Here is a 12,413-nt window from a genome sequence, read left to right on the forward strand (position 1 = left end):
GCACAGCCCTTTGTCTCGGCAATCAATCACTTCATGCATAATTTTGTGTGAATCAGCTACACTCTCATGCTCAGAGGTTTTCCCTCAATCCACTCACACAGACCTATGTAGTCATACTAGTACCTGATGCCTGGATCCCACACCCCCCTCCCCTGCTTCCTGCACATCAAAGTTCGGATTGCTTTGGGCTCCGCCACATAGATAAGCCATCAGCCGCAGTAGCGTAGCACATGTAACACGTGTTCTTCAGATCAGAGGAGCGGGGCCTTGCGTCTGTACGCCACCCGCTCGCATCGGTTCACTTGCTTTTCATTTCCATCCCTGGCTCCTTGAGAGCATCAGGGAAACCGTTTAACCTTCTGTAATTACGCTCTGACCCTTCCTCTGCAGGAATCACATGGTACTACTGCCACTTTGTTTCGCTCTCTTTTTTTTGTCTGTTTCATTTTTCTTTTTTTCTCTTTTTTCATTCTTTTCTTTGAAAACACATCCAAGGCAAATCGGACTGCTACAAAAACATTTGGTCTAATTGTTTCCTGAGGGGTGAGACTGTGCGCACATGCTGAAATGCCCGCATTAAATCAGCAGTTGTTTTTCAAAGGGCCATTTTTATTCTCTGAGGTCATATTTTCACCTTTGACCTGCATATGTTTAATGAGTTCAAGTCTGGACAATCTTTTCCCCCCTTTTGTTTCTCTTATGTTAAAACTTAAAGGGATAGTTCACCCATCAGTGAAATTTACTCACCATCATGTCATTTCCAAATCTGTATAACTTTGGTTCTTCTGTGGAACACAAAAAAGATACGCCCTCATATAAAGACAAAACAACATCTTGGTAACACTCATGACACTAAAATAATGCAATAGTCAATAACTAAGTAAAAAACACTAATGTACCAATTAGAGCTTTTTACTGTAGCATTTTTACAGTATTTTTATTACAAATTACACATTTTACAGGATCTTTTTAAAGGTACACTATTTGTTCAAAATTAACAAAATTTCAGTTCTCATAACAGTTCTCCTTCCAAAATGTGCCTACCCTGATTCATTATGGTAAGCCTATTATAAGTGTATATAAATATTTTAGAGCTGTGGGGATGGCTTTTGCGAGAAATCGCTTGCATACATCACTCGCCCATTTGTCTCGTCATGTCCGTAAATAGAGAAAAGTGGCTCTGGCTACTTTGATGGATGTGTAGTGTGGGAGGTCTATAGTTTAGTGAGCAAGAAAGGTTGATATAGAGCAGCTCAAATAAATAAAAAAAAACTATGTTTTCTGCAAAATGCATGCATTTATTTTAATTTTTTAGTGCGGTCCAATATTGTTTTGAACTCTCATGTATAGACTTATATGTATAGACTCTCATGTATAGTTCTTCAGAATATCTTCTATGTTTTACAGATGAAAAGATACAGGTTTTGACTTAAATGAATTTGCTTAACAGAATTTACATTTTTGGGTGAAGTATCCCTTTAACTCAAGCTCTGCTGGTCAATGCAGCGCCACCCTCTAACCAAAAAGACCGACATATCCAGAGCCTTTCATTTAATCTGTCAGAAATGTACTCCAGTTCAGCCATAACACTGTAATTCTTTATGCATTCTTACCCAGGCCAAATGCCTGTGGTTCAGTCAAGTGAGCTCTCTGCACTTTGTTCTTACCTTGTCAAATACACAGACTATCTGATGTGAAAGTTCTATTGTAGTAGGTCAGTGCTATGAAAACGGCTTAGGTTATGCTTTAATGATTCTTGAAGTGAAAGAAAGTTCTCTTCTACTGCAATGAAGAAAAGCCTTCATCAGTTTACAAAATTGAATTTCTATTTGTCTGACGGAAAGATTCCAGCGACTGATATACACCCTCCCTGTGGAGATCTTTATGTTTTTATTGTTATTCTAAGGAATAATGTTGCTATTTTTCTCGTGGCTGTTCCACCGTGCCATGAATGCACTGTGAGTTTAAATCACCCGCTAAGCTCCATTAATACTCAGTGACTTGGATCTTGTACCTGGTTCACAGATTTGGCTCACGGTCCTATAGGACCGATGGGGGATCAACATCCCCTGAACAAATTCAAAATGAAACATTTCAGAAGAAATTGAGGGAACTGTTCTAAAATCAGAGTGTAACGGTGATTTCTATCAACGGCCATATACAAATACATCTAAATGGACTGTAAAGTCCACCCAGAGCTCTGTTGTCATTGGCTGTGTGCAATAGCGTGTTGTATTTAATGAAGGTGAAATGGGCCCTGGTATTTGCACTCTTTTTCAGACTTTAGAGGGTTTCTCCCCTCCAAGATGTAAAATAACACGAGAAACCTGATTATTTCAGCAGGGAAGCATTTTATTGTGCTTGCAGTGAGGAAGGAAAGAAAGAGAGGCGGTAGAAAGAAAAGACGTGGAGCAGAACTTGCTTTCTTGATTCAGTTTCCAGTCAGAGGTTTTCCAGCTAATAATTTCCAATCAGAGGGCATTTGAGTCACGACGTGTGTGTTTGTGCGTGGATTTGTATGTGTGTGTGTCACGACCACCTTCCTTTGTCTCTCCCTCGGGGCTTCAGAATTTCTTTTATTTGTTTTTGGTTTGTTTCCCCCCCCCCCCGTCCTATTTCTCAGAGCTGGTAGAGCCTACATCGGATTTAATATCATTTTCCAATCAGCCAGCGCTAGGGGCCATAGACTTTGGACTCCTGTGTGCTGTTCCGTTTAATACCATGAGAAAAATACAGAGGTAAAGAAAGAGTTCAGATACATAAGGCCTTCAAAAGAATAATTTGTTATAATTGTGCCGGCATTCCGAGACTGATGTGCTCATTGTTATTTCATACATGAGACTCACAGCTCTACATGCCGTCTGCTTCCCACCGTCTACTCCTGATATGAAACACCATCTGCCGGGGTTTCTGAAAGCTCAGCGCTTGTCATCTATTCTTACCTCCTACGTCCACCTAACCCTACTTTTAGTTAGCTCCGTCTAGGTTTTTTTTTTCTTCTCCTGCACCAAAGTTAAGACACGCTTCTTTGCTGATTTTCAAGAGCTGCTGTGACAGAAATGGAAGAAACGTCTCTGATTGAACAAGGCCTTAGAAATCTCTTGAGACGCAGGCGTTGGGATGTGTGTTGTCTTCATTTACAGAAGGCTCTTTTTGTCTTTCTTTAAAGAGAGGAATGAAAAAAAATCTATATATATGAACCCATAAGCTGTTTAATTCTGTGGCTCTCTTAACCTTTTGCTTAAATGAGAATTTTGAGTCATTTACATATCAATTTAATTTCCTCTTGTTTTGTGCCTCCTTCATTAAAATAAGAATTTGCCTGGCACTGTAATCAGGGTGTAGTACACATTACTGCAGCATGGTGTGCGCGCGCGCACACACACACACACACACACACACGCGCGCGCGCGCACGCACGCACAAACACACACAAAAACACTTTTTTCCTCCCATGTACACATATACACATTCTTTTCTCTTTTCTTCACAGATGTACACATGTACAGCTATTTTCTTTCTTTCTGTTTTCTTGTTTGTCTATCTCTGTGCTGTATGGGGTTCCTGTGTCAAAAGAATCCAAAACTCAATGGGAATCTGTCGTTTCACATCCCCCACTATATACATCATCAGCCATGATTACACTTTCTTCGCCTCTCTTCCTCTCTCCTATTTGTTGCATTCTCTTCATTTTATTTCCTTTGCTCATTTCTATACAACAGTCTCTGTTTTTGTAAGGCACATGGATCTGAGTGACACCAAGCACAAAAGCCAAGGTTTAACAGGAGTAAATTCTGCCTGATTCATAGAAAAGTCTGTACTCAAGGTTAATCTACACCTGAATGCAGAGCACATTACGGCACACACCTGTCTGTGCTTGCTTTGGTACAGTCATGTGGTTCTCTCATCAAACATTCATGTGCAAAATCCTCAAGTATGAGGCTGAACATCCTGAGATGCAGTAGATACGCCGACAAAGACAGATTCGCTCTTGGATTGCTGGGTGTTTCATTTACACTTTTTTGCAGATGAGTAATGAGGTCATCCGTCTGTGCTGTGAGGAGATCTCGCTGGACAGGATCTTTCAGGGTTACGTGGTCTCCAGCAAGCAGATTCTGAATGACTGTATCCAGTGCTGCCTGGCATGGAAAGAGCTCTACCTGAACACCTCCCAGATCCACCACAAGTACAGTAGCCCTCAATCATCGTCTCTCTCTCTCTCTCTCTCTCTCTCTCTCTCTCTCTCTCTCTCTCTCTCTCTCTCTCTCTCTCTCTCTCTCTCTCTCTCTCTCTCTCTCTCTCTCTCTCTCTCTCACTCTCCTCTCTCTCTCTCTCTCTCTCTCTCTCTCTCTCTCTCTCTCTCTCTCTCTCTCTCTCTCTCTCTCTCTCTCTCTCTCTCTCTCCATATCTGAGTTCTGCTCTGTTACCTACAGCACAGGAACACGCCTCTTAGAACTGCACCGTGATTGCACTGTATTACAGCAGCACCCATCCACTTTACACGCCATAATGAGAGTTTCTACGGTCAGCAGTGACATATGGAGTGCTGGATCTTTTCAAATATAATTAAGCTTCTTCAGGTGATTTATCTCTACTTACACTCTGCTGGGTGCCGTACTGTTTCATATCAGCATCGCCATTCGCCACTGCCACCAGCTCCACTATTAGTAATAGTATGCTACTTCTAAACGTGGTATTATCACTCCAACTGTCAGTTTTGCGACACTCACTGCTATTACAACGATTAGCATGACCCTGCAGTACCTGTGACTGCAGGCCTTGTCCACACTATCTCTCTGTTTTGGCCTTTTTATTAACGAATATTAAGCTTTTTGAAAACGCTCTCCAAAGTGGATATGTTTTAAAACTTACACTGCATGAAAAAAGGTGTATCCGGACCCGTATACTCCTGTATACACTGCTGAAATTCGGAAGAATCCGGGAGTATACTGGCCGGATAGGTCAAATTCCATGGATCGGTATATATCCGTATACATCCGGAATGATACCAAATCGGATGTATGTTGTGCCGTATACTTCCATGCTACAGCCATTTGTTGCCATGGCAAATAATCCCATCAGGTTTTTTCAGGAGACATTTTCACACCTCTGAGCAGCTTTGCCTCCCATCCCCTATTGGCCTTTCAACTCAAACTGGATTGGTTGTTCTTTTAAAACCACTCCCAAAACCCAAACTGCTATTGGAGGACAGGGCACATTGAAAACCCAGTAAAGTGATTTTATTGGTTACTTTTAAAACTTAGCCCACCCAGGGCCTTATAGCTTAGTGATTTGATTGGTTATAGGTCAGCTATGCAGATACTGTTCATACACCATAAACCCCACCCCCCTCTCCCCCCAAAGGAAAAATACACACAAAAAACCAATTTAGGAAAATATGGAATATTTATTAAGGTACATAAAACATTACCAAGAGCATTTTAAACAAGCAAAAGAATAGAATGGAGAAACAAAACAAGTGAACAAAATGTATTTAAAAGGGATGAAAATGTAAAGAACAAAAAAAATACAAAAATAAAGGCATTTAAAAGGAACAAATAAACAATATAAATATAACTATATAAAATAAACATAAGTTAAAATGAAAGGCTAAAAAAGGCATGAAAAATAAAATTAACACAACATATTTAAAAGTTGGAGATATAAAGAAATAAATACACAGTGTATCTAAAATAAAAAAGTTATATAATAAAAAAGTTATATAATATACATAGATGTTCTAAGTAAAACAATAAAAATAAGTGAAAAAAAAACTCCCAAAGTGCATTGTAAACATATATTATAAAATGAATGGGGAAAAAAAAAAAAAAGTGAGCAAATTCTATTTAAAGGACGGCGATGTAAAGGAATAAGAGAAAAAAAAATGCATATAATATATGTTCTAAGTAAACAAATATATATAAGTGGAAACATTTCCAAAGAGCATTGTAAAAATACATTATAATGATGCACTGATGATGTGACGTGTAGCATGGGTCAGCCTCTAGTCTGGTTCGTAGCACTTGGCAGAGCGCAGATAACCGTGGTTCTGTTTGGTGGAGACCTCATCATCAACACTGGCCTTCCATCAACAACATCTTCATCAGACATTTACTCTATTGTTGCGATCTCTCAAAGGTCTCTTTCTGCATTAGCATGTACAACCCTGGACCTGGTCTCCAGCAACTGCAAAACATGACAGTAATTTAACCACTAAAACACAGACTGTGTTTACATGTGCAACAATAATGCAAATATGTATTCTAAGAGTAAGGTCTTAATCGCAGGAAGGTGCTCACATGACAAGCAGAACTCTTCACTCCAGTTTACATGCAATTTGCATTATTCACTAATGAGTATGGTTATGTCACACTCAGATTTGATCAAAGTATTGGGTTTAATGTATAAGTTTAATCACAATATTGACAAAATCATATCTCCTAATGAGAAAATAAATGCTTAGCAAGTGTCTTAACTTACCCTTCACTTTCTTTGACGGTTCTTTGCCATGTTCTTCATAGTGTGTCTTTTTTTGGGCCTTTTCAGGCTGAGCCAAAGAATACTTCCTCCGTGGTGTCTCAATATGTCTTGCAACCTGCTAAATAAATCATGAATAATTGTAATACCAATAAAAGTAAGCAAAACAAAGCACACATGGTAAATATTAATATAAAATTACTTTAAAAAAAATAATACAATCTTTAAGATTACCTTTTACACATTCAGGGTCAACATCTGTAAAAGTTGTACTTAATTCTTCAAAGGAAAATGGTCAAAGCGAGGTTGTGTGATGACTATTCTGGGGGGAAAAGTTGCAGTTATAATTAATGAAATTCAGTTTTTGCATTTCAAATCCATATGACGTGAGAAGTAGGTTAACCTAACATTTACAGTATACAATAAGCAGTCTTACCCAGTCTGTGGATCGTATTTGTGTGGGCTGTTCTCTGAATTGGGTTTCACACAAAGGCACCTTACAGATTCCTGTTAAAGTTTGAAATTAAAATGCGTTTAAACGGATTCACAATCTGCAAGAACCACAATATTTTCAAGTTTGAATAAGATGGCCATCAAAGTAACCGCTGGAGACAAAACACATGACGTTATTAGGCTAACGTTAATTGTAAGCCAAATTTGGTTTACAGACACATTATATAACAATAACTGAACTTACCTCACGTTACGTGCCCTTTTAAATCTTTCACGGTGTTGTTAGGCTCTTCCTGTAAGGTAAGTTAAGTCCGTGCTGCTCATACTTTTGCTCGAGAGAATAAAGACGCTGGAGAGCCTCTTGGAGAAGATCAGCCTGTTCATGCTATGCAGATATTAAAGTAGTAAGCTGACGAGATATAGCATTCTGGCCGGAGATCAGCTGCTTCATCAAGGCATTCACAGTAACTGGGCTTGAGCTTGAGGCTGCTTGTCCTCCTCTGTTCAGTGGAGTAGAAAAACTAAGGTTCCTTTTACTCTCCATAATAAATCTGTCGAAAATGATCGATTCCAAATCTCAACCAAACACCACAAAAAACAACAATCCGTTCTCTGTTCTTCCGGAAACAATGCGGAGGTTTCAACTTTCGCGCGTATGAAACAATACACTACTATTGGGTGCGCCTCCGTCCCCACCTTTACTGTGAGTGGTTGATTTCAAACCTCAAAACGCCCCCTCTTTGGCGCGTGTTGTTTGCTTGCTAATCACCACTCAAACCACGCCCTCGGTATGACGCATCACAACACAGAGCTGGAAGAGCATGTGATGATGAACTTCATCCAGACGAAATGAGACCTGTGGACTGGGATGATGCTGGTATTCATTTTGGTAAGTTACTGAACATTTTTTTTTAATGTAAAACCAAATGACAAGTAAAATAAGATGGTGATCATCAGCATTTGGTTTATATATTTACTGATGTTGTGCAACATTACACTGATGTTTATGATCTGCTTTGGTTAGAGTTGACACACAATAGTGATTTGCTTGTTTTCAGAATGTAGTAAGTTTGTGTTTTTTCCAGTATAGGCATAAGTCTTGTTAATACATTGTAACTTTTATTTATTACAAATTTGGTCATGGCTGTATTTGCTGAACATTTAAATCATGATGGGCCATTCATAACAATAAATAAAGTTATTTGGATAAACTATTATGAATGGCCCATTAACATTTCTATGCCCCATCATGACCCGTACACATGCTGTACTGTAAAGTGCATGATATGTGATTCTAAGGGATTTTAGTAAAAAGCTAATAACTTTAAGATAATGCTAGACAAATGCATAGCTCCAGCCATTAATCAATTGGTGTTGTGAGGTTTCACTGTTTAAACTAAATCTTTGTATTTAGCTTGTGTATGTAAATTTGTGTGTAGCTAAAATCGTTGTATTGTTACAGAGGACATTGGAGACCAAGAGCAAGTTGATTTCTGCATATTTGAAGAAACCATGCATTTACATGAGAACCAAGATTCGGCAGATCTTCTTGATTTATCCATCACTGAAGGCAAGGCTCCTTACATTTAAATTGATGCACACAGACAGATGTGTATTGTTACACTTCTATTAATTTTTTCTAAAAAAAAAAAACTCTAACAAATGTCTTTTTTTTTTTTGAAGAAGAAGAAGAACGCAATGAGCTGCTCAGGCTTTCCTTGGAGCTCAGTGAAACGTCTTCAGATGATGACAGTGACCATGAAGAGCAACATGTCTTTACAGATGGTCAGCACAGTGAACATTTGGATTTTAAAGATGACAAACCTGAAGATGATGGCAAGAGACAGCTCTGCTTTATTACTTGTAAAGCTATTAGCAATAATGCTTTTAACCTGGCAAGCGTTGTTCAACATTTCAGACAATGCCATCACTGCACTGCTGCTATGCCTCAGACAAATGATGGCTCATTGGAAATATTCTCATTGTTGATTGGTGTCTCCTGGGTTTGCCACTGTGGCCTTTGGTTTACTCAGTTGGGGACACTAAAACTATAACACTAAATTTATGATCTAAGTTATTCAACTAAATATACAAATAAAATGAATTAATTAGGTCTTATTTAATTCTATAAACTATAATATTGATCTGCCAACATTGTTGACCCTACAGCCAACTAAAATTTTGTTGCACTACTGTCTCGTTTGACACTGTGAGGCTAATTTGAAACAATCGTCATTGTAAAAGCGCTATATAAATAAAGTTGATTGATTGATGCAATTTGCTGGTATGATTCCCAAGACTTTATATTAACTAAGAAAATATACCAGTACGACAACTTCACTGAATATGCTGTCTGTCCAAAAAGATAAGCTTCAATGGCAAGGAATATCTGTACCCCAAACTAACCTATTGTTACAAGAAAGTAACTCCGTCATTAGAGACCTTGGTAAAAAAGACCTGGGTTTTTTAAAAAGAGAGGCATGGAGAGAAATACAAATTCTTGGACGAACCAGTCCTAGACCCAAATGCAGAGCTGCGTGCTGGAGTCATTAAGAGATTTCTAATAATCAGTGTTAAAAACTAACACGCGTCCTATACGCCATGTTGTTGCAAAGGTTTCGTGGTTGCACCCTCATCCAGACAGATGTTTCTTTGGGAACCCTGTTTAGGTATGGCACACAGACTGATTGTGCAGCAGCCTTCCTACCTGTGGAACGTATTGCAGGGAGATGTGTACTAAGTACATTCATTGTGCAGTTAAGTCAGACAAAAGAAAAGGTATCTGCTATAATTCCCATTTGCACAATGTTTGAGATTTAGCCCCATGCGATTTCCAACGACCTTCTTTTTATTCCTTTAATTTTATTTTGAGCATATCTGTTTTTTTTGTGTTTTTAAAGCCATGTTTTCATTATTTCACATTAATGTACATTCCTTTTTATTAAATGTTATTGTTATTAACTGCATTTTGTAAAACTTCACAATAAATGTGTGTTATTCTAAAATGGTTGGTTAATTTTCCTTTATTTGTTCCATTCAATTCCTTAATTTAAATACTCTGTTTTTGTGACTATATGTTCGGGGTGTTTATTTTGTAGTGTTTTAATAAAAACTTTGATTAAGAGTCATAATTCTCAGTCCTGAAGTCCTCCCCTGCCACCCCTCCCTCTGAGAACAGCCAGCACCTCAGTGTCATTAACATATGAAAGGCCTTCTTCACACCTAACAGTCACCAGTCCTAGCACCCAGCAGTGTTTCAGCTGTATATTTCCGTGAAATTCCACGGATGCCTGTATATGTCCGCATATGTGAGGTTTCCGGGTGTATCTTGAAATATACTGTTCCGTGTTACTCTGATCCGCTTTTTCCCACATACGTCCGGTAAACCTCAAATTACACAGGAGTTTACCATGCCCGGATAATGCCGTATTCCAGGGTTTTCATGCAGTGTTATGAAAATGTCAATGATTACAAAGGGGGTTACATCTGAATATATTCTGTAAAAAGCTTGGATATGTTGAATGTTGAAAGCTTTAGGCTACAACCTGTACAAGATGCCACCATGGCGAGTGAAGAAAATGCATTTCAGTGCTGGAAATTAGAAAAGTATAGTCAAATGTAATCAGTTACATTACTTTATTATTTGAATGAAACATTTTCAGAAATTGTTTATTATTATTTACATTTTTTTTAAACTTAATTGATATTCTCCTAACCAACCCCTAAACATAACAGTTTGTTACCCTTTTAAATATATATCATAATCTGTTTAAATATGAACCCATATTCTGGTTTTAAAGTCAGACCCTATTTTTCCAATGCGGAAGTGAACTATTTTCTGTGTATGTGAGAGACTTATGTTTCATTATCTGCAGGGCGCTGTGGTGCTTCTCGACTGGTGTGCAACCAGTTTAACAAAGTGCAGTAAACTTGTTTGCGCTAAAAATAGTGTTTATGACTACGATAACTAATTATAATGATATGCTAACAAATGCCAGTTTGTTGCATCAAGCAGCATAATTAAATGTTTTTGCACTGCTAAAACAACTGGAAGCGTCTGACACATGCGTGCCTGCTCTAATTCTGATTGTGTCAAATTTGTTAGGTGCCACTGTCACAAAAACACTACGGTCCTAAAACTGCAGTCCTGCAACTTACAGGAACATAATTGATTGATTAAATAATTAATTTTATTATTATCATTTACTACTAATTAAGTTCATTTCACATTTATTTGCATATCACTTTTCACAATACATATAGTTTCAAAGCAGCTTTACAGTAAATCCATATTTCTGCATTGCAGTTTAGAGTGAGCTGTTATCAGAGGTGACTGTGCCCAAATAATGGTTTTCAGAAATGCACATGTAAGTCGTGCAGTTAGCTAATAATGTATTCATTTAAGACAGACACAATGAGCTTATTGAAGTAATTATTATGGTTTGTGAACATAATGATCTGAAGAATACTGTTACTGCTAAGATTATTGTTACTTTTATCACTGCTACTATGTGCAGTACTAAACATGACCATTACCTTTAGGATTATTACTATGGTTATCTGCATTACCACCTCTACTAATATGGAGCTAAAATAGTCTCAGAATTCATGCATTACAAAATAAGATTATTCGATTTGTTAGCTAATTTGGTACAACAGTGTATGTATTTGCAAACAGCAATTCACAGACTTGTAACCTGATTAATGTTCACAAAGCTCTTATTTTCAAATACACAGCCAAATTTACATTTACAAAATATGAAACCTGTCCTTTATGAGCACTAATCGAGCCAGTCTGTGCACCATACACTAGAACAAAATAACAGATGCATTAGGTTTTGAATTTATAAATGGCTGTTTGCTAATTTGCTAATTGCTAATTTATGAATGGCTGTTTGCCTTAGCACATTTGCTAACAAAACAATTACAGTTACTGCTAATACTGCTGCTGCTCATGTGAGTCTCTATATTGGGGTATTTAGGCTATAACTAATTAGGCTAGTGCTACTAATACAACCAAAATATAGTTATTAGTGTTATTAGTGCTTCTAATTCAACAAAATCTGTAACTGCTAATGTGTTGCTACATTAGCACTGTTATTATAGTTATATATCTTTATTATTTCCCCTGATAATACATTGCTGCCACAGTTACTGCCGCAGCAATAATCACCAATACCATGAGGGATGCACCCAAATGAAAACTCTGGGCTGAAATTGAAAACTGAAAATCTAGATGGACTTTGCTGTAAACTGATACCGAAAATGCTTTAAAAAAAATACTTATTTATTTTAAATGAGCTTTTTTTTGTATAAGTATTAATATGAGACTTTTTAATGAAATTCAATAATTTTTTGATACTGAATTAAAAAAATACAGGCCAGTGGATCAGTGAACGTGAGGGTGCCGTCATTTTACCAGCATTACCCAGCACGGCTATACCACACCATGTTACACCTACGCCACCTGTAGGTTTCTGAAG

At 37.7% G+C, this 12,413-nt stretch overlaps 1 protein-coding gene and 1 long non-coding RNA gene across 3 annotated transcripts in view; one reads left to right on the plus strand and one right to left on the minus strand.

Annotated features, from left to right (window-relative positions):
* dnah2 (dynein, axonemal, heavy chain 2) overlaps window positions 1–12,413 on the plus strand; it is a 234,435-nt gene that overhangs the window by 30,598 nt on the left and 191,424 nt on the right. Inside the window, exon 9 of one of the 2 annotated variants that reach the window (XM_067446627.1) lies at window positions 4,029–4,186. In XM_067446627.1, the coding sequence (XP_067302728.1) occupies window positions 4,029–4,186 (158 nt within the window). Of the gene's footprint in view, window positions 1–4,028; window positions 4,187–12,413 lie in introns of those variants that run through there. The other variant, XM_067446618.1, reaches the window with a different exon arrangement.
* On the minus strand, window positions 5,979–7,041 carry LOC137086593 (uncharacterized). The gene is made up of 4 exons (XR_010907517.1): window positions 6,914–7,041; window positions 6,712–6,799; window positions 6,481–6,598; window positions 5,979–6,186 (listed from the first exon to the last, which is right to left on the minus strand). It is a non-coding gene; the product is annotated as an uncharacterized lncRNA (long non-coding RNA).

Source organism: Pseudorasbora parva, chromosome 1 (genome assembly GCF_024679245.1).
Source record: "Pseudorasbora parva isolate DD20220531a chromosome 1, ASM2467924v1, whole genome shotgun sequence".
NCBI lineage: Eukaryota > Metazoa > Chordata > Actinopteri > Cypriniformes > Gobionidae > Pseudorasbora > Pseudorasbora parva.